This window comes from Hemicordylus capensis, chromosome 2 (genome assembly GCF_027244095.1).
Source record: "Hemicordylus capensis ecotype Gifberg chromosome 2, rHemCap1.1.pri, whole genome shotgun sequence".
NCBI lineage: Eukaryota > Metazoa > Chordata > Lepidosauria > Squamata > Cordylidae > Hemicordylus > Hemicordylus capensis.
Genome location: NC_069658.1, coordinates 111,999,347 through 112,023,603, shown reverse-complemented (window position 1 = coordinate 112,023,603; position 24,257 = coordinate 111,999,347). Strand labels below are relative to the sequence as shown.

Below are 24,257 nucleotides of genomic sequence, written 5' to 3'. Positions count from 1 at the left end.
TTAAAGCAGAACTCTACTAAGAACAAAAATACCAGAGCAACATAATTTTATAATAGAAAGGGACCTTGGAGGTCTTCTACTTCAATCTGCTGCTCAGTGCAGCATCCCTGACAGATGAGCTACCCACCCAAGTAAATTAATCAAGTTTTGGTGAGCTTGGGCATCAGGTTACCCTGCACCGCAGTATACCAGCCAGGCACCCAAGTTTTGGAGGTGCAGGTACTGCCAACACCCACACACCTGCCTTCCCACTATGCTGCCTAGGCAGAAGGCAAGTGGGTAGGGCCTGCATCCTGGCTAGTCTCTGGCTTGCTGTCCTCTTCCTACCCACTTAGCTTGCTCTGTCCCCATCCTCTCCTTCTGTTCTGTTACTGCTGGTGCTTCTCAGGTGGGAGCCTCCATCCTGGTTTCTCAAGTGCCAAAACAGAAAGTAAGTGGTGTATACAATGGTTCTCTTGGCTGCAATCAGACCTGGTTGGTCGTGGAGGGAAGCTCCACACAGCACCATTACTGTGCCTCTCAGGGAGACACAGAGGTTGGCTGGCCCTGAGGATCATAGGGCCTTCACTGCTAAGAGGAGGAGGGTGGCAGCAATGGAGGAAGGGAGGGCATTGGGTTGACCCTGAGCTCCTCAGCTCCTTTTCCCTCAATGACCCTCCACCGCACAAGCTGGGAGCAGAAGTTGGGACAGGTTGGCCAACAATTCAAGTTAAAGTTGGGGCTCTGCACTTTGCCCCCACTTTGTGGGGACACCAAAGTCAAACTTCAGCTAAGATGCCAAAAACCCGAAGGCTGGCCATGCTTTATCTTGGTTTTGATCCAGTATTTGAGTCCATTCAGATTATTTTGAATCTTGAGTCTGTTTTCCAAGGTGTTAGCTATTCCCCTCAAGTTCTGAATTAACTGCAAATTTGTTAAGCATGCATACAGATTTCTCTTGTTTTGGACAAATTTTAAAAACTTTTAAAATAGGATTTCTGGCATCCCTCTCAAGATCCAGCTCATTCTGAGCGTTAGCTTTCCTGCCATCATCCCTACAGCCTCAGGCCACTTTAGTACTCTTCTTTGGATGGTATATGCACCTTTTCCACTTGCTATACAGTATGTGATCTTTTTGCTTCTCATCTGTTCAGACAACTCTCTGTGCACTCACACTGGTTTCTTCAGATGTTCCCCATATTTCCTTCTCATGGTAATTGTTTCCAATTGTACTTTCAGTATCTTACTTTTCAGAATTGCTCATCTCTCTTGAACACTTTTCTCCTTTAAGAGTTTTAGCCATAAGATCCTACCTAATTTTTCTCTGAGTTCATCAGGTTTCCTGAAATCCAGGGTGTACATCCTATTACCATGGCCAGGGTTGAAAAAGCAACAGGTACTGACATGAACAGAAAGAGATAGTAGAATTTAAAAAGATGCTTAAAGTAGTTGACATTCTGTGACTCCTGAATACAGACATGGCACAAATGCTCAATGAAGGACTATAGAAAACATTATGTACTCTTCAGCAGCTTGTGCTGTCAAGTCGATTTTGATTCCTGGCACCCACAGAGCCCTGTGGTTTTCTTTTGGTAGAATACAGGAGAGGTTTACCATTGCCTCCTCCTGTGCAGTATGAGATGATGCCTTTCAGCATCTTCCTAAAATGCTGCTGCCCAATATAGGTGTTTCCCATAGTCTGGGAAAATACCAGTGGGGATTCGAACCGGCAACCTTCTGCTTGTTAGTCAAGCATTTCCCCACTGTGTGGCTCATACTCACATGTAAACCAAGACACAGGCACATGAGTAGATAAGGTGCTTATAGAAAGAGCTCTACTGTAGCCTCTGTTGCTGTTCGTACAGAGAGAAGGGGTTAAGGAGCCCTTTATCCATCTCTCAGCTGTTAAGCTAGTTGCTGACGTATACCAAGTACACACACACACACACACACACACTCAGCAGCCTTAAATGGGAAATTGTTTGTGCAACACTGATTACCTAGAATGCTTTTTTCTATCTATACAGTATTAAATCTTGACTACAGAGGAACACAGAGGCTCACTTTCAGATTAAAGTAATGATTTTTACAGAGTCACTTCTAAGGAAATCTTTAGTTTCTAAGAAGGGGGGGGATCAAAATGGTATGTAAACATTTATATTCAGCAGTTTTAATGCCTGCATATAGCTCCTAGTTCAGCACAAATATTGCCAGCTCAGCACAAATTAAAGGAGACCCCAGCAAAACACAAGAAGTAATTGTTAATGGTTCATCTGTTTTACTAACATTAACAAAATGCACTCAAGTAAAATAACTCAAAATTGTTGTCCACGGAAAGACAGAGCTCCAACAAACTAAAATGAATGTAAGCTCCATTAGGTAAATAATAAAATCCACAGAAGTCTGAGGAAGTGTTCCATCTGCACTTCTTTCAGACCTGACATTTGAAAAACTCTGTATGTTTATTGGCCTCAGAGCGAACTACACATTATGTTATGAGACAGGCTTAAAACCAGAAGTGTCTTTCCTTGCCCACAAAAACCAGCTGTGAGACCACAGTTTGCCCTTTTTGCTGTCAAAAATCCATTTTGGTTTCAAAAATCCATCCACCCTTCTTGATGCAGCTCTTTGTAGAAAATAACCACTTTGGAGGATAAACAGTAGGGCTATGCATAGGATGCTCAGATTCCAGTGAATTTGCAGCACTCACCATTGTTACATGGAGGATGCTCCTACCACTGCCATCTCCATATAGTTTCTGGCACCAGATGGAGTTATTATACCAGAACTAGAGCTCACGGGGCTGACCAGGAAAATGTGCAGGGACATCTGGGAAGTGCAATTCCTCCCAGTGCTTTCCCTACAGAGCAATTTAGATTCCCCATGGGGAGTTAACAGTTTAGCAAAATCTTTACCTGAATAGTTTAAGGCATTAGATCACTTTATGAAGTTGAGAGAATATATTGCTAATTGGACTAAATTTGAAGCACTCACAATGGGGACATTTAGTATTCCAAAGCATATAGGAGGTAATCCATTACACTGACAAAGAGAAATTCTGAAGTATCCAGCTAACATAATTTCTAAAGATGCAAGTCAGCAGCAGTTAAAATTATGAAGCTTTGCTGTTTGAGAAGCTTGCCAGATTTTCTCCCAGTACTGTCTATCAAGCTGATATTTCTAAATTCACCAGTTCCTTTTTGAAAAATCCTATTGAAAGCTTTGTTATGAGTAATGCAGTTTGACTTACCAATTTAGATACTTTTCCATAATCAATCCATCTGATGGTTGCAAAGTTTGTTGACTCTGCACAGTTGAACCCATGGTTAAATCCTGCATGGTAGCCATATGGGAAAGTGATCATAAATTCTCCTGCCTCCTGTGTGATCTATAAGAGGGGGAAACAGACAATGAACATATCAATATGTTGCCACTGGCAGTAGAATCCATGTTGCCCCTGGATTTCTTTCAGTTCTGCTCTTGGATTCTGTACCAATGTGGCTGCATAGCTATTTTAACCATTGTTATATCAGTATTTCTTAACCATCGTAAGTGCTCCACTAGGCTTTTTCTCTCTTTACACATACCTATTCCTGAGCTTCTTTAAAGGTAAAGGTAAAGTGTGCCAACAAGTCGATTTCGACTCCTTTACACCAAGCTTTTCCTGGGTGCTTTTTCTTTATTGTTTCAAAGAACTCAGTTCTGCCAGACTTGTAGCTCTTCACTGCAGACCTCTGGCTAACTCTCCAATGAACTGACATAAAGTTCATTTTATGACATAAAGTTCATTTTATGAGAAGGCTGGGCCTTCTCTGTGGCTGCCTCAAGGTTTTGGAATGCACTCCCTGCCTGTCAAAACAAGAGCTTTTCCATCTCTGATTGCTTTTTAAAAGACCTTTAAGACACACCTGTTTTCTCAGGCTTTTAAATTAAAATTAATTTCAAACTGTTTGTTATTGTCCTGTGAAATTTTTTTAATGGTTTTAATTTTTGATTTTTTTTAATTTTGTGAAAGTATTTTGTTTTTGTTTTTATTATAATTTGTATTAAGTTCACTGCCTAGAGATGTATGTATCAGGCGGAATATAAATAAATAAATTAATTAATTAATTAAAAATGAGAACATACAGAAACTAGAGGGAAGAATTTTAATCATAGACATTCTCTCTTCACTTTATGCTCACTATGCTTAAAGCACACAAAAGTCAGAGCAATAAGTTACGGAATAAGAAAGCAACAACAGATTAGTGGTGACCCTCTTACATCTATTTAGCAGGGGAAGAGAAACTGTCCCTATTTATTCCAGCAAAGCATCCTTCCTGCAGTTGTTGCTAGTATCTCCCCTGTGTATTTCTGTTTGGTTTTTAAGGATTACGAGCCAATATTTCAGTTTCTCTGCTAAATAAACTTTTTGTTGAAAAGAGATGTAACATTCTAAATAAATACAATAAATAATATTTATTTATTTATTTATTTATTTGACATATTTTTATACCACTCAAAACTTATTTCTCTGGGCGGCTCACAACAAAATAAAAACAAAAAGTAAAACATTAGTTAAAACAAAAAGAAAAAGTTTAAAACATTACAACAATTTAAAATTTTTAAAACGGCATTAAAGCCATTAAAAAATATTAATTAAAAGCCTGAGTGAACAGATACGTCTTTAAAGCCTTTAAAAGCTGTCAGAGATGGGGAGGCTCTTATTTCACTAGGGAGCACATTCCAAAGCCTTGGGGCAGCAGCAGAGAAGGCCCATCCCTGAGTGGCCACCAGACGAACCGGCGGCAAATGCAGATGGAACTCTCCAGATGATCTCAGTGGGCGGTGGGGTTCATAACGAAAAAGACGTTCTCTTAAATACCCAGGGCCCAAGCTGTTTAGGGCTTTATAGGTTATAACCAATGCCTTGTATTTTGCCCAGAAACATATTGGCAACCAGTGTAACTCCTTCAATACAGGAGTTATATGGTCTCTCCTAGACGACCCAGAGACCAACGTGGCTGCTGCATTCTGGACGAACTGTAGTTTCTGGAGCACATACAAGGGCAGCCCCACATAGAGCACATTGCAGTAATCCAGTCTGGAGGTTACCAGCAGATGTACCACTGTTTTGAGGTCATCTATCTCAAGAAACAAACGCAGCTGACATATCAGCCGGAGCTGATAGAAGGCACTTCTGGCCACTGCCTCAATCTGGGAGACCAGGGAGAGGCTCGGATCCTGAAGCACCCCTAGACTGCATACCTGTTCCTTCTGGGGAAGTGTGACCCCATCCAGAACAGGCAGATCAAACTCATCCCCAAGTTTCGACCACGCATAATGAGTACCTCCATCTTATCTGGATTCAGTCTCAGCTTGTTATCCCTCATCCAGCCCATCACTGACTCCAGGCAGGCATTTAGGGAGGTTATGCCCTCTCCTAGTGATGCTGACATGGAGAAATGATGTTAAACAACATCGGAGACAATATGGAGCCCTGAGGGACACCATAGGAAAGTTCAGATTTTGAAGAACAACAGTCTCCAAGGGACACCATCTGGAACTTTCCTGAGAGGTAGGAGCGGAACCACCGCAAAGCAGTGCCTCCCACGCCCAACCCCCTCAGACACTCCGGAAGGATATTATGGTCGATAGTATGGAAAGCCACCAAAAGGTCCAAAAGGACCAACAGAGTCACACTTCTTCTATCCATTCCCAATTGGAGATAATCCATTAGGCCGACCAAGGCAGCCTTCACCCCATAGCCAGCCCTAAAGCCAGTTTGGAATGGGTCTAGATAATCAGTTTCCTCCAAGACTGTCTGGAGCTGGGAGGCCACCACCCTCTCAATTACCTTGCCCAGACACGGAAGGTTGGAGACAAGCCTGTAGTTGCTCAATTCTGAGGGATCCAAGGTAGGCTTCTTCAGAAGCAGTCTAATAATTGCCTCCTTCAGGCAAGGAGGCATCCTACCTTCCCTCAGAGACGCATTTATAATCTCTACCAGGCCTTCTACAACAACCCCCCTTCCAGATAATATAAGCCATGTTGGGCAAGGGCCAAGAGAACATGTGGTAGGCTGCACTGTTCCATTCAGCTTGACCACATCCTCAGGAGTCACAAACTGGAACTGATCCAACATAATCACACAAAAGGAGTCAATGGACACGTCCAAGTCAGACACTGAAGTGACTGTGGAGATGGAGTCTAAGTTGGCCCAAATATGAGAGATTTTCCCCCACAAAGAATTCGTTAAACACATCATAGCAGGTAATCGATGGTTCCAGATTCTGATTCAAGGGTGGAAGGGCACATACTAGCCCTCTCACAACCCTGAACAACTCTGCCAGATCATCATCTCCTATTATTGGCCAACATTTGCTCTTTTCTTTCCCTTCACCTTTTCCATAAGGATCTCCTTGCTTCTTTCTCCTGGATCCACCTATTTGTTGGAACTGTCCCAACACAAGCAGGTCCTATTTTACTACCATATCAACAAGCCATCAATTTTGCTAATCGTCTGTTGCATTATTGACCTCTGGTCAGCTTTCTGCCAGGTTTCCTAATAGTCACTGAGAAACAGTTTCTGTGCTCTAGGCTGAACCACAAGCAGAACATCAGGGACAGCTGCAGGACTGAGGGGGCATTCAGCAAAGAGCCTTCCATGTGATAGAACATACATATAGGAGCTAGAGAGTGAGTGTGTGATGCTATAGTAACCAGGCACAGAGTGTTTGGGGAGAGGGATTTAAATAAGGACAGTTGGTTAGGAGAAGACAGTTCAAGTTGGAGTTGGAAGTAGTTGGAGCTGATTGTTAGGAGTGAGAGGTTGGACAGAGCATAGCAGAGAGATTGGTTTATGTGATCTGAACAAGAGAGATTGTTCAGGGGGGTTTGTGAGACTTGAGTGGTGAATGTATGGAGACTGTGGAACCAGCAGTACACTGGGGCAGTACTCTAAAGGTGGGGAGTGCTAAGCCTGCGAAAGAAATCTTGAATGTGAAAGGTGCCCAGAAGTGAAACCTCCTGGTGACAGACAGAAGATTTGTGTTGATTTACTAAGTCTGCAAACCATTTACCTCTGTCTCAGTCATATCACCTCCCTAAACATTACATTTTATCAATAAGGAAACACCACTCCGAGAATTAAACAGCTGACATACTTAGTAATTTGGGGAGAAGTTTATGTGCCCTGCCTTGCAGTTATCTTTATTCCAATCAGTTGTAAACAATACACTTATTCTTGTTTTTGTTTTATACCTCAAGTTTTGTTTCATTTGTACACTGAACATATATGCCTATCCTGCGCTCACGAGGCTATATAATCAAGGTGTTGAGTACTGACATCAAGGTAATAAGTAATCATATGGTGGCAGCAAAAGAAAGTAAAAATGGAATAAATTCCCAGAATCTGGAGACTAATTTGTTATAAAACAGTATAAAAACAAATCACTTCCCTGGACTTGAGAGGGGTGTCAGGGTGGGTTCATGACAGTCAGCTTTGGCTTACTTTTATGTGGAGGACATGGTAGAAGTTTTCCCCCACAGCGGTACCTGTAAAGTTTTTCTACTGTGCCCCCCAATCCTCTCTCCTCCCATCACTTGGTACCATCATCTCCTCTCTTCCAGGCACCATTCTCATTCACAAATAGAATTTTTCTTCCAGGGGCCACTATGAGGAATTGAAGAAAGGCCTCTGGAAGAAGCCCATTCACAAATAAAGAGGGCAGGAGATGATGTCAGCAGAGACTCTCTCCAGACAAGAAAGTTGTGCTGACACCATCAAGCAAAAGTGTGCTGTGCCCTGGGAGTGGGCACTTTGGGGATCAGCAGTGGGCCCTCTGATAACCCTCAGCAACTGTCAAAGAGTCCCAACCCCCACACAAGTCCTGCACAATGCATCTGAGCTGCCTATACAATGTTCTTGGGGGCCAAGACACAAAACATGATTATATTAAAGCTAGAAAAGCTGTTAAAAGAATGAACTTTACTATTATTACCATCACAAAACATGGTAGCTATGCCTAGTGGGCTTGGCAGTGACAACAACCACAAGTAACAAGTTGTTCTGGTAAGAACTAAACTGCCTACTTTCCTTTCACTATTCCTACAATTGGACTACATTTGGTTAAAACTGAGGTCCATAAGTTAGACTTCTCGCACCTCAAATGTTCACATGTCCACCATCTTGAATCTGGGAGGAGGACATCATTACAAACTACACCATTGAGGTGCCCCTGTGTGTCACTCACTACAACTGTACCAAATTTGGTTCAAATTGGTTACAGTGCACAACTTAGTGCATTTGTACCCCAATAGTTCACACGTCCACCATCTTGGATCGGAGTGAATGACATCATCATAAACCACACAATTGGGGCATCCCTATTTGTCCCTACAGCTGTAGCAAATTTGGTTCAAATCTGTTAAGCAGTTCACAAGTAAGCCCACTTGTGCCTCAAATGTTTACGCATCCGCCATCTTGAACTGGGGTGGATGACATCATCACAAACTATGCCGTTGAGGTGTCACTATGTGTCCCTACAACTGTACTCAATTTAGTTCATATTGGTCCAGGCATTGTGAAGTTGATAGGGATACAACACACACACGGACACACAAAATGCCGTGTAATCTCATAATGAGTGATTTTCTCATAAGGAAAGTAGGCTAAAATGGTCTTTTTAAAAAACATAAGGTAATTCATACTTTGATTACACAACATTAAGAGAGAAGAACAACAGACACAGTGTGCATGAATGGCATCCGGGGAGGGGAACTAGGGGCTCCCAGCAACCAGGCAGTCCTGTGCCACCACTGCTCTTCATCAGCCATCAGCTTCGTGGACTAAGCGCAGCACTTTAAGAGTTCCACCTAGGCAGCCCACCTACTGGCCCTGTCACTTGGATGACAGTCAGCCCTGAGGGCCAATTCCTCTCTGTCTACCAGGCCCAATCCTCAGAACTTGCTACTCAGTCTAAGCAGTTTTGTCTCACCAGAGAAGAACTTGTGTGGCTATGGGCCTATTCTCTTTAAGAATCTGACCCCAGGTTTGCTTGTCTTTGCCTAGGTCACCTGGCTCTGGCCCTGTGAACCTTCAGTTGCTGCTTCTGTAATTTAATTTGTGCCACCATTGCCACCTCTGGCCCCTTGGACATTAAGAGGTAAAGTCTTCAGTATACCGCAGGGCTCCACAGCCTGGCCACTTGGGGGTCTGACCCCTGCTGGGCTCTAATATGGTGTATTAAAAAATACCAAGGTTAGCTTTTATTGAGGAAAGTTTATGTTTAATTATAGAGCAACTGTAAATGTATGATAGGATGCTAAATATGAAAAGGTTGCTATTACTAACCACTATATTATTACATTAATGCATACTTTACTTTTAGTTACCATACAAGATAAGTAAAAAATAAAGAAAATTTCTGATCTTACAGCTTTATAAACTTAACGTTTGTTTGGATGTGATTAGAGAAGGAGTGTTGTAATTCTGTGTTTATGTTTCAGTTATGTTTCGTATGGCACATGCACACACACAAATATATACTTTAGTCAACAAATTAATGGAACAGGGAAATTACACTAGAGCAAATGAAGGAGAGAGCTCTATTTTATATAAATATGTATGTTATCCCATAGTTCCAATACAAACTGGCAGCAATTGCATACGTTATCTAAGCATAAGCACATACATATGGGAGTATTCCAGGTGCACATGCTGAGATCATGATTGGAGTTTAAGAGTGTGGTGAGAGTGCATGTAAGTATGAACATTTTCTGTGCCAGCAATTCCCAAATTTATCTTGTCACTCACCTCCACTGATGACAGTTTAGCAGGTGTGCTACTGCAATAACCAGCAGTTCAGCTGTCACCTGGTAGGCGTAGGCTGGCTTATCAGCGTTCAGCACGTTTCCAGTTCTATCACTCCAAGCCACAAGAGATCACAGCCTGATTCTCTCTATTCACATTCTCACAGAAGCCTATTAATTAGAACTACATTTGGGTGTAGACTGCTCTCTGGTGGCACAAGGTGACATAAAAAGTGACATTTAACTATTTGAAATGCTTAAACTGAGAACTGGAAAGTCCCTAGTAGTACAATGATAAGCTTTGTGCTAAACACCCTTCAGCTCCAGTAAAAATGATTCCAATAGGAATCCTCCTACCTGCATTTCTAGATGACCTTGCCATTTCAATGTGCTGGAATATATCCTATTTTGACTTGTGCTTGCTAAATACAAAATGAGAAGTCTAAGGCTTTTATTTTATATGTGCAGAGAATTACAGGGCTAAACATGAAATGCACTGCTGTAAATTTAAATTTTTAACAACTGCATTTCCCTAAGACAAGACATAACAGAGCATAAAAGCTGTAATGTTCCTAGTTACTGCCAGCTGGTATGGACAATAATGTACCAGACAGAGCAAGAGTCCATTGTCTTAAGCACATTGTTTTGACTTTATATTTTCTTACAGCCTTATATCTAAGAACTGGTGTTGCCAAGGGCCAAACTAGTCATGACAGGGCACTCCAATGGTGGCTGGTGCCCACTGAGTTGGTGGAGCAAAAGGCAGGTGAGCTGATCGTAGGTGGAGCCAGAGGTAACTACAGGCAGTTCAATGTGGATCCTTGGCTGAGATCTCAGAAATGAACACAAGCTCCCCTTTAAAGAACAAGCCTATGCATGTTTACATGGAGTAGATTCCATTGAGTTCAGTAGGTTTTGCTGTTAAGCAAGTGTGCATAGGATTGCAACCCTAGTCCTCTTTTACAAAAACAGCACAAAGACACACAAACACCAATTACAAACACACAGAGTCCACTGTTCCCTCTAAGGTGCGCGTGTACACACGCGTGCACAGAATGTCAGCCCCCACGCAAATGTTTCTATCAGGCGTGCTGTCTTGCTGCACTGCTGCTCCTGCCACTGCCAGCCAACTGCCTGCCAAGGTCCTGGTTCCCCCCTTTCCTCTGCTGGGCTGCCACTGCCTCGACCTCCTCTTTTCCCCAGGCCAGGCCCCCTCCTCCTCCAGCTCTGGCTGCAGATCTAATCTGAAATCTCATTGGAAATATCATCCAAAGTCCCCTCTTGTGAGACTTCAGTCGAAATCTGCAGATGGAGCCGGAGGACAGAGGTGGTGGAAGAGGAGGAGGAGGAGGACAATGACGACATGGTGGTGGCTCCCACAGCCCAGAGCCTCCTCAGCACCACAGCTAGGCCATTACGAGGAGGGAAAAGGCAAGATTCTGCCAATGCAAGTGGCAGAACATCAAGAGGGGGTTAAAAAACGGTTTGTGCACCCTGCTTTGCACAGAGCATTTATTCCTTCCTGGCCCGTATGTGTGCATGTGTGTTAGCACTCCAGGGGTGGGGGTTGCTGTGTGTTTGGAGGCTTGAGCAGTCAGCAGCATCACCAGACCCTGTCAGCAGCAACTGTTCAGTTCACTCATTTTTATTTTTTACATGGGGTTTACCAGGAAATGGGCATCTTCTGAATCCTAAGTTTATAATGCACTAAAAAACCCCAACTTCTTGAAAGTGGCTTAACGGATTTATAATTTCCATCATAATACCCATCTCAGAGTACAATGCTCTAAAAAAGGCACCTCTCGACTGAGATTCCTACCTATAAAGGAGTTCGGCAAGGATGCATCCTTGCCCCAGTTTTGTTTAATTTTTACATAAATTCAATCATTTCGCATTTTAATGCTCTAGATTTGCACACACACACCCAAACTTGGCAGCAGACAAGTTTCATTATTGCTTTATGCTGATGATACTGCTGTTTTATCTCAAACCAGGATAGGTCTCAGTCGTGCTTTGGCCTCACTAGGCAAGTATACTGAGAAGGAGGCTTTAGAGATCAATTATTCTAAGACCCAAATAATGGTGTTTTCAAAGCACCCCAAATTTTTTAAACGGACAATAAACAGGCACAGTATTGAACAGGTTAAGGTCTTTAAGTATTTGGGGGTGGTAATCCGCCAAACTGGAACACATAAAGACCATCTTGATTATATTTCCCAAGGTGCTCGACACACAGCAAACATGATTAAGTCCTTTTATTACTCCAGGGGTGCCTTTTTCGTACCAGCGGCTATAAAATTGTTGAAGGCCAATATATATCCCCAAATTCTCTATGAGGCGCAGATCGGACCTCTGGAAATTTTTTCTCAGCTTGAAACAGTACAAATTAAATTCCTGAGGGCTATTTTTCAATTACCCAGGGGTACAGCAAATACCGTCCTTCGTAGGGAAGCAGGAGTCACCACTCTGAAAGCAAAAGTATGGTTTTGCATAATTAAATTTTGGTTAAGCCTGGTCTTCTTTCCAGTTGGTCTTGCCCCTTTAGTGTTATCAGACAGTTTAGCTTCCAAATGGAAATCAGCTCTGAAATTAAAATTGCATCACTTGGGCACGTCTCAAGAAGCTCTTATTGGGTGAGAATTAGAGCAGGCACTTTGCTTTGTGAAGCAACGGCTCTGAGATATAGATTTGCAGGCAGAGTCCGCACGGCTGCCCAAGGGAATATAATTAGGTTTTCAAACTTATCACTATAAACCAGCTGAATATTTAGACCAGATTTTGGTACCAAAGTTTAGGAGATTTTTGACCCTCGCACAATTGAACGCTCTCCCTTCGGCAGTACTTGATGGCAAATTCAAATGACTTCCTTATGATCAGCGCTGTTGCCCTTGTGGTTCAGGAGTTGTACAGTCTATTACCCATGTTATTCTTTACTGCCAATTTTATAGGGACGCTTGCATCAAATTTATTGCACCAATTTTAACCATTTATCCTGGTCACACAAATTTTATTTGGAAATTATGCTGTCAAATTTTAAACCTGTAATTTCAGATAATGTAGCAAAGTTCTGTTTTGTGGCACTGAAGCTCCGTAAAGACTGTATTAGTAATTTGAACAGTTTGTAATTTTGTAAATTTTGAAATTTCTTGAATTTTGTTATTAATTGTTATTAATTGTTATTAATTGTTAATCTGGTCTGTGACAGTAATAAACTATCATTCATTCATTGCTAAAGTGAACATTAAGCATTTCCCCTTTCCTCACCAAAAAAATCTATTTTTATGCACTTGCTTCATCACAGGAAACTCATTTTAAAAGCCCTTTAAATGCTGGTTTGTCTTTAAATCCTAATAAATTGAGGTAACTCAGTATGTTCAAAATTTCTTCTACAAATAAAAAAATATATAAAATTCAATCCTGTACACTTGCACTGAGAAGATTCTACATTCCCCTCCCTGGCATCTTCAGATAGGACTGGGAGAGACTCCTGCCTGCTGCAACCTTGAAGAAACCTCCACCAGTCTGTGTAGAGATCTGACACAGTATATGGCATCATCTTATGTTTATCTATCTTTAAGTTTCTATTGCTATTATCTGCCTTGAAGGTTCAAATCAGCTCCAAAAGATGGAACAAAATTGTACAAATTAATCAATCTACAATTAAGGCCTTTTGGCAAGCAGTTAGTTTGGCTAATCTAAGGCATGTGTTAGCTCCAATCTGCAGGATATTTGGAAGGAAATGAGCAGTCAACTGCATGACTATCAAAATATAGGAGCAACTAGCATTCAGGCAATCAACATTTTGCAGAATAAGAGTAAGAAAGCATAGATGAACTCACATTTAAATAAACAAAACGCAGACAAGTTTATTATGATTATGATTATTTTATAGGCCACTTTTAACCACCAATGGCAAATACAATTGCTTTTAAAACAGAAGACAGATAAATAGAATTGTGAAGTACATTTCTTTCCTTCCATATATGTGTGTGTGTGTGTGTGTGTGTGTGTGTGTGTGTGTGTGTGTGTTGTATCTATAGTGGCACATAATAATGCATATGTGTGCACACTGCCTTGATATTGCCACCCAGAACAAAACTCATTCAGCTCACTGAAGAAAAAAAATTAGAGGGAACACTGATAGAGACCTTTTTCATTTATACACACTTACAAATACAAAACATAGCCAATGCTGCAACCATCAATGGAAAGAAGAGGACTCGTAATGGTATTAGGGAGATCCATCCCACCCCTATTCCCATTGGAAAAGGCCGGGGGTGGGGAAATTTACCAGGACAACCGAGTGAGGGAAAAGCAACTTCCCCACATCTCTGCTGATTTCCCTTCCCCCCATTGCTCATCATCAAAATTACAGGCAGAGCATTTTAAAGAGCCTAAAATGTATCCCGAATATCTTTTTCTCTGCCAGACTGTAATTTGCAGCAGGTGTGCTATCTCTATTCTACCATCTCTAAAGAAGGTTTTGAGGGCAGCAGGGTCTGTTGGGAATAGTGAGAGGGAAGAGACATGGGAACAAAGCACAGTACCAGAGCTAAGTTGGGATGAAATGGCCTAAAGCTAGAAAGCAAGGTAAGGGGTTAGGCTTTGCTTCACTCCTTTTTCTATTCCTTTTTATGTAGGACAGACTACCCCATCCTTTTTATGTGTTCCTTTTTATGTAGGACAGACTGCCCCATCCCCACTTAATATATTAATAGGGCAGACTGTGCATGACTGTCCATCACATCTGGTTTGGGTATGGGAGTCGGAGAGAAGGAAACTCACTGCCTCGAAGGGCAGTTTTATTTATATATCTATAGCTATAGCTATAGCTATGACATTAAAAGAGAAAAGAAACAAAATAGGCTATAGACCGCACACATCTAACAACTTATGGAATTAATAAGAGTAATTAGAATATAGTTTGCATCTTACATTAGCCAAATATATCACACACCCTGAAAGCAAAGGCAGGATGCTTACCTGTAACTTTATAGTTCTTCCTGTGGTCTTCTATGCATTCACACTGATGGGTTCTCATGCGTGCAGAGAACTACATTGGAACCTTCTAGAGTTATGAAGATAAATACCTTGGCAGTAGTCCCACCCCACCATGCTCTCACTCCAAGTGCATTCTGCTCTCTCATCCAGTGATCCCTCTAAGGTGTGTGCATGTGCTTGTGCTCACAAGTTTTTTGATGTCCACTCAGTTAATTTGAGATCCTGCTCAGGTTGAACCAGGAAGGCCTCATCTGAATGCACACGTGCACACACTGCCTTGATACTGCTGCCCAGAACAAAACTCATTCCGCACACAGATGAAAAAAATTAGAGAAAACACTGCTCTCATCTCAGTCTAAGCTACCACCGCAGCTGAAGTCAGGAGGAGTACATAAGCAAGCTGCAGTGGGGAGGAGGATGGGTCATGTGAACATACAGTAGTAAAAACGTTACAAGCAACCTGCCTTTCTTCTGTATGGTCTCTGTACATCACATTAATGAGATGAGAGTAAGCTCCTACCTGGAGGAGGATATAACATGTTTAATGGATACTGAACTGCAAAACTGTCCTTCCTGCCAAACAGAGCATCTTGGCAGGCTTAGAGGTCAAAGAACATAATGTTTAATGAAGGTCATTGGCTGATACCATGTGGCAGCCCTGCAGATGGCATCTATAGATAGGAAGGCTACAGATGTGGCCATTGTCCATGTAGAGTGTGTCTTGACTTGAGTTGGTTGGGGCTTCCCTATCAGCTAATAAGCCAGTTTAATGGTCAAAGAGATCCAAGCAGATAGGCACTGAGTTATCTGGAGACTGTTATTCGGGCCAGAGTAGCAAGCAAAGAGTAAGTGGGTGTTCCTGAAATCTGCTGTTCTGTGAGAATAAAAGGAGAGGGCTCTGTGCACATCAAGGGAGTACCATCCCTGTTCTTCGGGTATGGTAGGGAAAGGGAAGAAGACCAAGGGGCATACATCCTGGGAAAAGTCAAACATTCCTTAGGGAGGAATGTGATATCCAGCCATAAGGTAACCTTATCCTTCTGAGAGATGACGTAAGGATGGTCACAGCTAAGAACTTGGAGTTCTCCCACTTGGCAAGTGGATGTGATGGTGATCAGGAAGGAAATCTTAAAGGAGAGTAACCTGACGACTGTGGCAGCAAGGGATTTGAATGGCCTCTGAGTGATCTAAGAAAGCACTAAGAGTAATTCCTAGGGGAGTGAGATTTTAGATAATGGAGGATGCAGATAAAGTAATCCTTTGAAAATTCTCTTCACCATAGGGATCCAGAAGAGAGAGCCATGGCTACAGCATGCCAAAATGGTGGACAGATGTACCTAAAGGTCTCTCTTTTGAAGCTCCAAGAGGTAGGTAAGGATTAAGTTGGTGGAGGCAATGGTAGGGTTTGTATTGTGAGTATTGCTCTATATCGTAAGAAACGTCACTTTGAAATATAGGAATGGAGAGTGGAGGGCTTCCTAGAATTAAGAAGTATGTGGCAAAGCTCCTTGGTTAAGGGTACTTGTTCATCAGGTTGCATACTGTCAAGTTTAGGGTGGGAATGTCCGGGTGCAGAACTCTGCACATTTGCATTGTAAGAATGTCTGGGCAATGAGGCAGGTGGATGTAGCCATTCTGAGATAATATGGGGAGGAGGGTCACTAACCATGGTTGTCTCAGCCACCACGGCATGATTAGGATGCATCAGGCATTGTTGAGCTGAAAAAGAGGACTGAATAAAAAGAAATAAGGGAACAGAAAGCCAAAGGTGTCTCACAAATTAATCTTTTCTGCATATTTGCCTAAAATTAGCAATGCAGAGAAGTCTCCAAACAAGGCTATCTGAGTGGCAGAAAGTGAAATACTGAGGTGAGAGGGCGGGGCACATGGAGTGAGAGTATGGAGCCGGGGCAACTTCCAAAATGTTTCTCTTTCTAAGTCTAGAAGGTTCTGACATGGGTCTCTGCACACATGCAAAGTCATCAGTGTGATGCACAGAGACCACAAACAAGAACCATATATAATCTAATAACTGTTTTTAACTGCTAGTTTTAATAATTTTTATAAACCACAGTCCAAAAAAAAAATTAATAATAATAGATTGACAGCCAGACTAAATTACCCATCAGTAGTCCCACTGAACTTGGAGAACAGTCATTTACTCACATGTCTCATAAATTTAAATGGGACTACTCATGAGTAATTTAGTCTGAATAGCAGTGTGTGTGTGTGTATTCTCCTCACATGTCACACTCCCTCTTCACTTTATCGCAGACTGGTTTATTCAACTGCCTAGTCCAACTTCTAGCCTTTATTCTTTCTTCCAGAAAGCCTAGCATGCATCCTGAGATCAGCCTCTAGCACCTTGTGAGGCTAATCTATTCAGCTATCTGCTCCTCCTACACATGATCATATTCCTAAAGAAAGAAAGCATTCCTTATCTTGTATAGTTGCATTCACATTTGCTCAAGTTTAGGCATCCACTCATGAAATATACAAGGCATATTATATTCTTTTAGACCCAGCAATAGTTCTCCATCCTCCATTCCATGTCTGAAATGCCACATACTACTATTCGTTGATGTGAAGAATGTAATAAAGTTGTCGTTGGTAATAACCTCTGGGGCAAAAAAATATTTCTACAGAAACACTACCACAAACTCACCTTTTTTTAATGTGTGTACATCACATGCCACCTACCTGAGCCTCTACATACCAACCAACAAATATGGAAAAGCAGAGAAAAATAAAGTGAACATAAGTCAGCGGAGCTTGGAAATGGGGGGTGGGGGAGAGAAGAAGACACTATTTAGGGATCAAAGAGTTTCCGCACCTTTGTATAACACGTGCCCTATTCAGCCATTATTGTAACTGTACAATAACTAAGTTTGTGTGAAGAGGCAAATACTATCCTCACCATGAGAGTGGGGGAAGGATTATGTAGCATGCCAGCGCAGGGGGTGAGTCTTGACAGGCAGTGCTGTGACAACAGGTTGCTTAGCTGTAATTTTGGTTCTTCTAGTGCTCATCTGTCCTTTTACACAAACGGGCTTCATGTATGCACTGAGACTACATCAGAAACTTTCAAGCTTCAGCTCTCCTATTTTGGTGGGAACCCCTTCCTCAGGCACTATATGCGGCTGTGCCATTCCTCATCCCCTCAGTCACTGAGTCCACCTTTAGGAGGCCCCGGCAGAGAGGATGGGAGGGCATGTAAAAGGAAAGATGACCACTAGAAAATCCCAAATTTATAGCTAAGCAACCTGTTGTTTTTCAACGTGGTCTCTTTCTTTTACACAAATAGGTGCATAGCAAGCTATTTCGCCTGGAGGTGGGCCTAGTTGAAAACAGATTGCAGAACAGCTCTGCTGCAAGCCATATCCCTTTGTGCCCTAGCATCAATGGCATGATGCTGGATAAGTGAATGCGTAGATACCCAGTGGCTGCCTGACAAATAGACTCTAGCAATACCACTCTTTCAAAGGCCACAGAAAAAGCCATGGTTCTGGGCGCTTTCCAGATTAGACCCTGCAATGGGGCCACGTCGGATCTTGGAAGTGTGCTTTCACACTTCCTGCGTTGTGACACCGCAGTCCCTACACGGACAGCACAGTGCCATTCACATTGCCAATGCCTTGTCTCGAATTTAATCGCTGCAATATAGAGCTAGGACGTTGTATTTCCGGCATAGGGAAGTTGCTGTTTTTTTGTGTTGTTAGTTGCTATGAGACTGTTCCCCCAGCTGTTTGCATTTTCAATGCAACTTGCCTGAATGGAGGCATTTTGCCGCTCTTGAGCAGCTAGAATGGAAAGCGCCCTAGTGGAATGTGCCTTGGTTGTAGCCTACCAACTTGTAGGTGGCAGTTGCTTGCAAGCCAACCTGTAAGAAGTCAATTGTGGAGACAATCTACAGTAACAAGGTCTGTGCAGAAACCTGGTGTCCCCGACTCCACCTGTCATAAGTCACGATCAAGGAATTGGATTGCCTCCAATCTGTAGAGTGCTGAAGGTAAAAAGCCAGAGCCCATTGTATGTCCAGGAGGTGCAGCTGGCACTCCACGGGCAAAGACTGATTTTGGAAGAAAGGAGGTAAGTTAATAGGCTGGGAACAGTGGAAAGTAGAAACCACTGTTGGCAGGAACTGCACATCCTGTCACAGGACCAGCTTGTCTGCGTGGAAAATAAGGTATGAAGCATTCACTTGTAACACAGAGAGTTCATTTACTCTATGTGCAGAAGTGACTGCAGATTCAGTTTCTTATCCCTCATCTAGCCCATCACTGCCTCCAGGCAGGCATTTAGGGAGGTTATGCCTTCTTCTGATGATCTTGACATGGAGAAATAGATTTGGGTATCATCAGCAAATTGATAATACCCAGGTAATGTTGGTCAGTAGGAGAGCCAATCGGGATGAGGAGATTCGACTAGTTCTGGATAGGGTTGCACTCCCCTTGAAGGAGCAAATATGCAGCTTGGGGGTATTGCTGGACCTGGCTCTGCTTTTGGAAGCTCAGGTGGAGCTGGAGGCAGTGGCTAAGGGTGCCTTTGCATGGCTTTGGCTAGTGTGCCAGCTGAGTCCCTTTCTCAAGAAGGCAGATCTGGCCACAGTTACCCATGCCTTAGTCACATCATGGCTGGATAACTGCAATGTGTTCTATGTGGGGCTGCCCTTGAGAAGAATATTCAGAAACTGCAGCTAGTGCAAAATGCTGCAGCTAGGATTTTATCTGGAGCTGCCCGTTGGGATCAATTCATACTCATTTTGAAAGAGCTGCACTGGCTACCAGTTTGTTTCTGGGTCCAATTCAAGATGCTGGTTTTGACCATTAAAGCCCTTAAAGGTTTGGGCCCTGGATACCTGAGGGACCACCTGATCCCAAGGGTTGCTGCCCACTTGACAAGGTCATCTGAGGGGGCTCTGCTCCGGGTGCCAACAATGAGGGAGGCTCAGCTTGAGTGCCTACTATGAGGGAGCCAGGTGCCGACAATGAGGGAGGTTCGACACAGAAACCATGGCCTCCAAGGCCAATACAGGCCTACCAAAATGCACCTGACCCATTCTTTCTGATTTTTAGGGGGATCCTTGGAATTAACTGGATGGGGGAGTAAGTGAAATGACCTGTCCAAGTGACAGCAAATGTGACCCCCAAGGAGTTGGTCCCTCTTCCGGCCCTCAGACAGTACATCACGCATTGTGCATTGTTCTTCATGACAAAGGTGTCTAGAGTAGGAACGCACCAGCGACTGATGATTCAAAGGAGAGTATCACAATCTCTCCTTTCTCCCAAAACCCAGTTTGGGGAGATAGTTGAGGACCTGCTGAGGGCATCTGCCTGCAGGTTTTTTGCACACTGTATGTGCCCGACTAACAGTGTCACCTCGTGGGTGATGCACCATCGCCACGAATCTATGGTCAATGCCAACAGAGACTTCAAGACTGTTCCACCCTGCCTGTTGGCATAGGTTTTGGATGTCGTATTGTCGGTTTGGATGGTGACTGATGAGCCCTTGTTAAAAGGAAGAAATCCTTTGAGGGCGTTGGAAATGGCTAGAAGCTCCATGTAGTTTATGTGTCTGCGACACATTTAAAAGATCTATCAATGGTGTTTAGCTGTGATGGCTATATGGAGCCTCCACTTTTGGAGTCAATAGACCTTTGATTAACCAGGTGCTGGGAACAAACAAACAACAAGGGAGGACTGTTTCCTTCATGTCCTGTTTTTGGGAAACTCGCCAATGTTGGAAATAGGATACTGGAAAAGATGAACTCTCAGTCTGATTGAAGAGCATTTTTCTTATGAAGGGCACCAGCTGTCTTTTCTGCAAGAGAGGAAAAGTTGCCAGAGTGGTCTGAGTGAGCATAACTCTGCACCTAGGAATTATATCCCCTGCTAACTTGGCAAAGAGGCACCTTTTAATGTGGTGATTCTCTTTATTTAGCAGGGGGAGAGTAACTGGCCCTATCCACCCACAGCACAGTACCTCCAGTGACTGTTGCTGGTGTCTATCTTAGGTTTCTTTTAGATTGTGAGCTCTTTGGGGACAAGGATCCATCTTATTTATTATTTATCTATGTAAACCGCCCTGAGCCATTGGAAGGGTGGTATAGAAATGAAATCAAATTATTATTAATAATAACAATAGCAATAATAATAATAAACATGAACCAAACAAGCACCAGGGTTCGACTTCCAGCTCTAAAAACAGTTGCCAAAAAACAACTTGCTCAGGCATTAAAAGATGTCAATGCTGCACTTGCAGAAATAACCAATAATTTGCAAGAAACAAACCAACTAATGTACAGTGCAGCAGCAATAACAACACAAGAGCTTGGATATAAGGATCAGTGGACCTGTTAAAAAAGCAAGTAGTACATCACCTAAATGGAATATTAGATTAGAAAATAAAATCTCCAGGCTTAGATCAGATGCTAGTAAATTGAAAAATATGAAAGACAAGAAGCTGAAGAATGAAAACACCAAACAGTATCTGATTCAAAAATACCATCTAGATTCAAGGAAAATTAGAGAAGTCCTAGAAATAATAAGGCAGCAAATAACAGCAATGTCAAAGAAGATTAGCAGATACGAAGCTGGAATTACACAACACAGGCAGAACCTCCAATTCCAGTCAAATCAGAAATGTTTCTACCAAAGCACAGAAGGAGAAACTGCAAGAATCATAGAAACACCAAATAAAGAAGAAACAGTGCAATTCTGGGGGAAATTATGGGACAATCCAATAGATTATAATAAAAAAGCAGGCTGGATGAAAGAGGTCGAAAAATGTAACCAACAAATGCAAGATCTAATAATAACACCAGAATTAATAAGTGAAAGAACAAAGAAAATTAAAAATTGGACTGCGCCAGGCGACGATGAACTGCATGGCTTTTGGCTTAAACACCTAACAAGCCTTCATAAACAACTATCAAAACAGTTCAATCACATTTTGCAAGGAGGGGATATTGAACAATAGTTAACAACTGGGAAAACTCATCTCATAATGAAAGACTGAGCAAAAGGTGCAGTTCCAAGTAATTATAGACTGATGACCTGCCTGCCATCCATGTTCAAATTATTTACTGGAATAATAGCAGATGAAGTAATACGACACTTAAGAACAGCCCTGTACAGGCTCATCTAGTCCAGCATCCTGTTTCACACAGTGGCCCAGCAACTTATTAACTAACACGCAGCTTCCAGTTGAACACAAAGGAAATTGCCTGAACACCAGAGGCACAAAAGACCAGCTGCTGATTGACAAAATGATTTAGAAAATTGCAAGAGAAGAAAAACAAATCTAAGTGTTACATGGATTGACTACAAGAAGGCCTTCGATTCATTGCCTCATACATGGATATTAAAATGTTTAGAAACAACTGGAGTAAGCAAAAACATTCAGATATTTATTTTAAAAGCAATGAGCATGTGGAGTACACAGTTAACAATCAAAGGCAAGAGACTTGGACAGGTTAACATTAGAAGAGGTATTTTCCAAGGGGACTCACTATCCCCTCTGTTGTTTGTAATCACCATGACCCCACTTTCACAAATACTAAACAAAACAGGCCTCGGATACCAAACATCTAAAACATCCAGTAAAATCAACCATCTGCTGTACATGGACGATTTGAATTTGTATGGAAAGTCCCAATTAGAAATCAAATCACTGCTAAACACTGTCCGCATATTCAGTAGCGATATAGCAATGGAGTATGGACTAGACAAGTGTGCTGCATTAATAATGAACAAAGGAAAAATAACAAAAACAGAAGGAATAGAACTGCCCAATGGAAGCAAGATCAAGAACCTGGAAAAGAAAGAACATTACAAATACTTGGGCATTCTCCAGGCTGAGAACATTGCACACACTGAAGTTAAAAGAAAACTTGGAAGTGAATCAGGAGAATTAGAATCAGAAGAGTTAGAAAAATCTTAAAGTCCAAACTCAATGGCGGAACACCATACAAACCATAAACACCTGGGCTATACTTGTTATCAGATACACTGCAGGAATAACAGACTGGACCCAAGCAGAGCTAGAGACGCTAGATCGTAAGACCAGGAAAATAATGACCATCAATCATGCTCTGTACCCCCACAGTGATGTAGATAGGCTATGCCTCCCTCGCAGCTCAGGTGGAAGAGGAATGCTGTAAGTCCATCAAACAGCAGAGGAGGAGAAAAGAGGCCTTGAAGAATATATCAAGGACAGTGAAGAAGATGCACTTCAAATGGTCATTAAAGAGAAACTTTTCAACACCAATGAAACAAAGTAGGCCTACAAGAAAGAACAAGTCAAGAACCGAGCAGAAAAATGGAAAAATAAGCCACTGCATGGTCAGTATTTGCACAATATAACTGGAAAAATCAAACATCACCAAGACCTGGCAGTGGCTTAAGAATGGCAACTTGAAGAAAGAAACAGAGGGTTTAATATTGGCTGCACAATAACAGGCTTGTTCAATAAGAGTAATGCAATAAGAGCAAAAGTAGAAAAATCAACGACAAACAGAACGTGCCACATTTGTAAAGAAGCAGATGAAACAGTGGACCACCTAATCAGCTGTTGTAAAAAGATCACACAGACTGAATACAAAGAAAGGCATGACATGATAGCAGGGATGATACACTGGAACATCTGCAAAAAAATACAAGCTACCTGTAGCCAAAAATTGGTGGGACCATAAAATTGAAAAAGTTGAAGAAAATGAAGATGTAAAAATATTATGGGACTTCCAACTACAGACAGACAAACATCTGCCACACAATACACCAGATATAACTGTAGTCGAGAAGAAAGAAAAACAAGTCAAAATAATCGACATAGCAATACCAGGGAATAGAAGAATAGAAGAAAAAGAAATAGAAAAAATAACAAAATACAAAGATCTACCAATTGAAATTGAAAGTCTGTGGCAGAAGAAGACCAAAATAATCCCAGTAGTAATTGGCGCCCTAGGTGCAATTCCAAAAGACCTTGAAGAGCACCTCAACACCATAGGGGTCACAGAAATCACCATCAGCCAATTACAAAAAGCAACTTTACTGGGAACAGCCTATATTCTGCGACGATATCTATAATAACAACAAGAACAATATTGATAATAAAATTCAGCCATCCCAGGTCCTTGGGAAGGACTCAATGTCTGGATAAAACAAACCAGTCAATAACACCTGTCTGACTGTGTAAACCAGAAATAATAATAATATTTACAATAATATAATTATTATTATTTATAATAATATAAATTAAGTAGCTGCTCAAATGGCGATTTCACATGTGTGCACCCCAACCATTTTTAGAAGCGTCCATGGTGATGACCCGCCCTGGTAGAAAGGGCTGCCATACGACAGGTGACCAAAGTGGGTCCACCAGGTGACAACTGCTTTGGCATAGTCTAGTGGGCTGAGAAGAATATGGGGGCAGTCTCTGTGGGGGTCAAAAATGTTGAGGTACCACCTCTGAAGGACACACACACA

At 42.1% G+C, this 24,257-nt stretch overlaps 1 protein-coding gene across 6 annotated transcripts in view; it reads right to left on the bottom strand.

Moving 5' to 3' along the window:
- KDM4C (lysine demethylase 4C) overlaps positions 1 to 24,257 on the bottom strand; it is a 413,873-nt gene that overhangs the window by 263,913 nt on the left and 125,703 nt on the right. For all 6 annotated transcript variants that reach the window (XR_008315399.1, XM_053291925.1, XM_053291926.1 and 3 more), the window contains one exon: positions 3,230 to 3,367. Coding sequence is in view for 5 of the 6 variants with exons in the window: in XM_053291925.1 (XP_053147900.1) it covers positions 3,230 to 3,367 (138 nt within the window). In the remaining variant the exon portion in view is untranslated. The remainder of the gene's footprint in view (positions 1 to 3,229; positions 3,368 to 24,257) is intronic.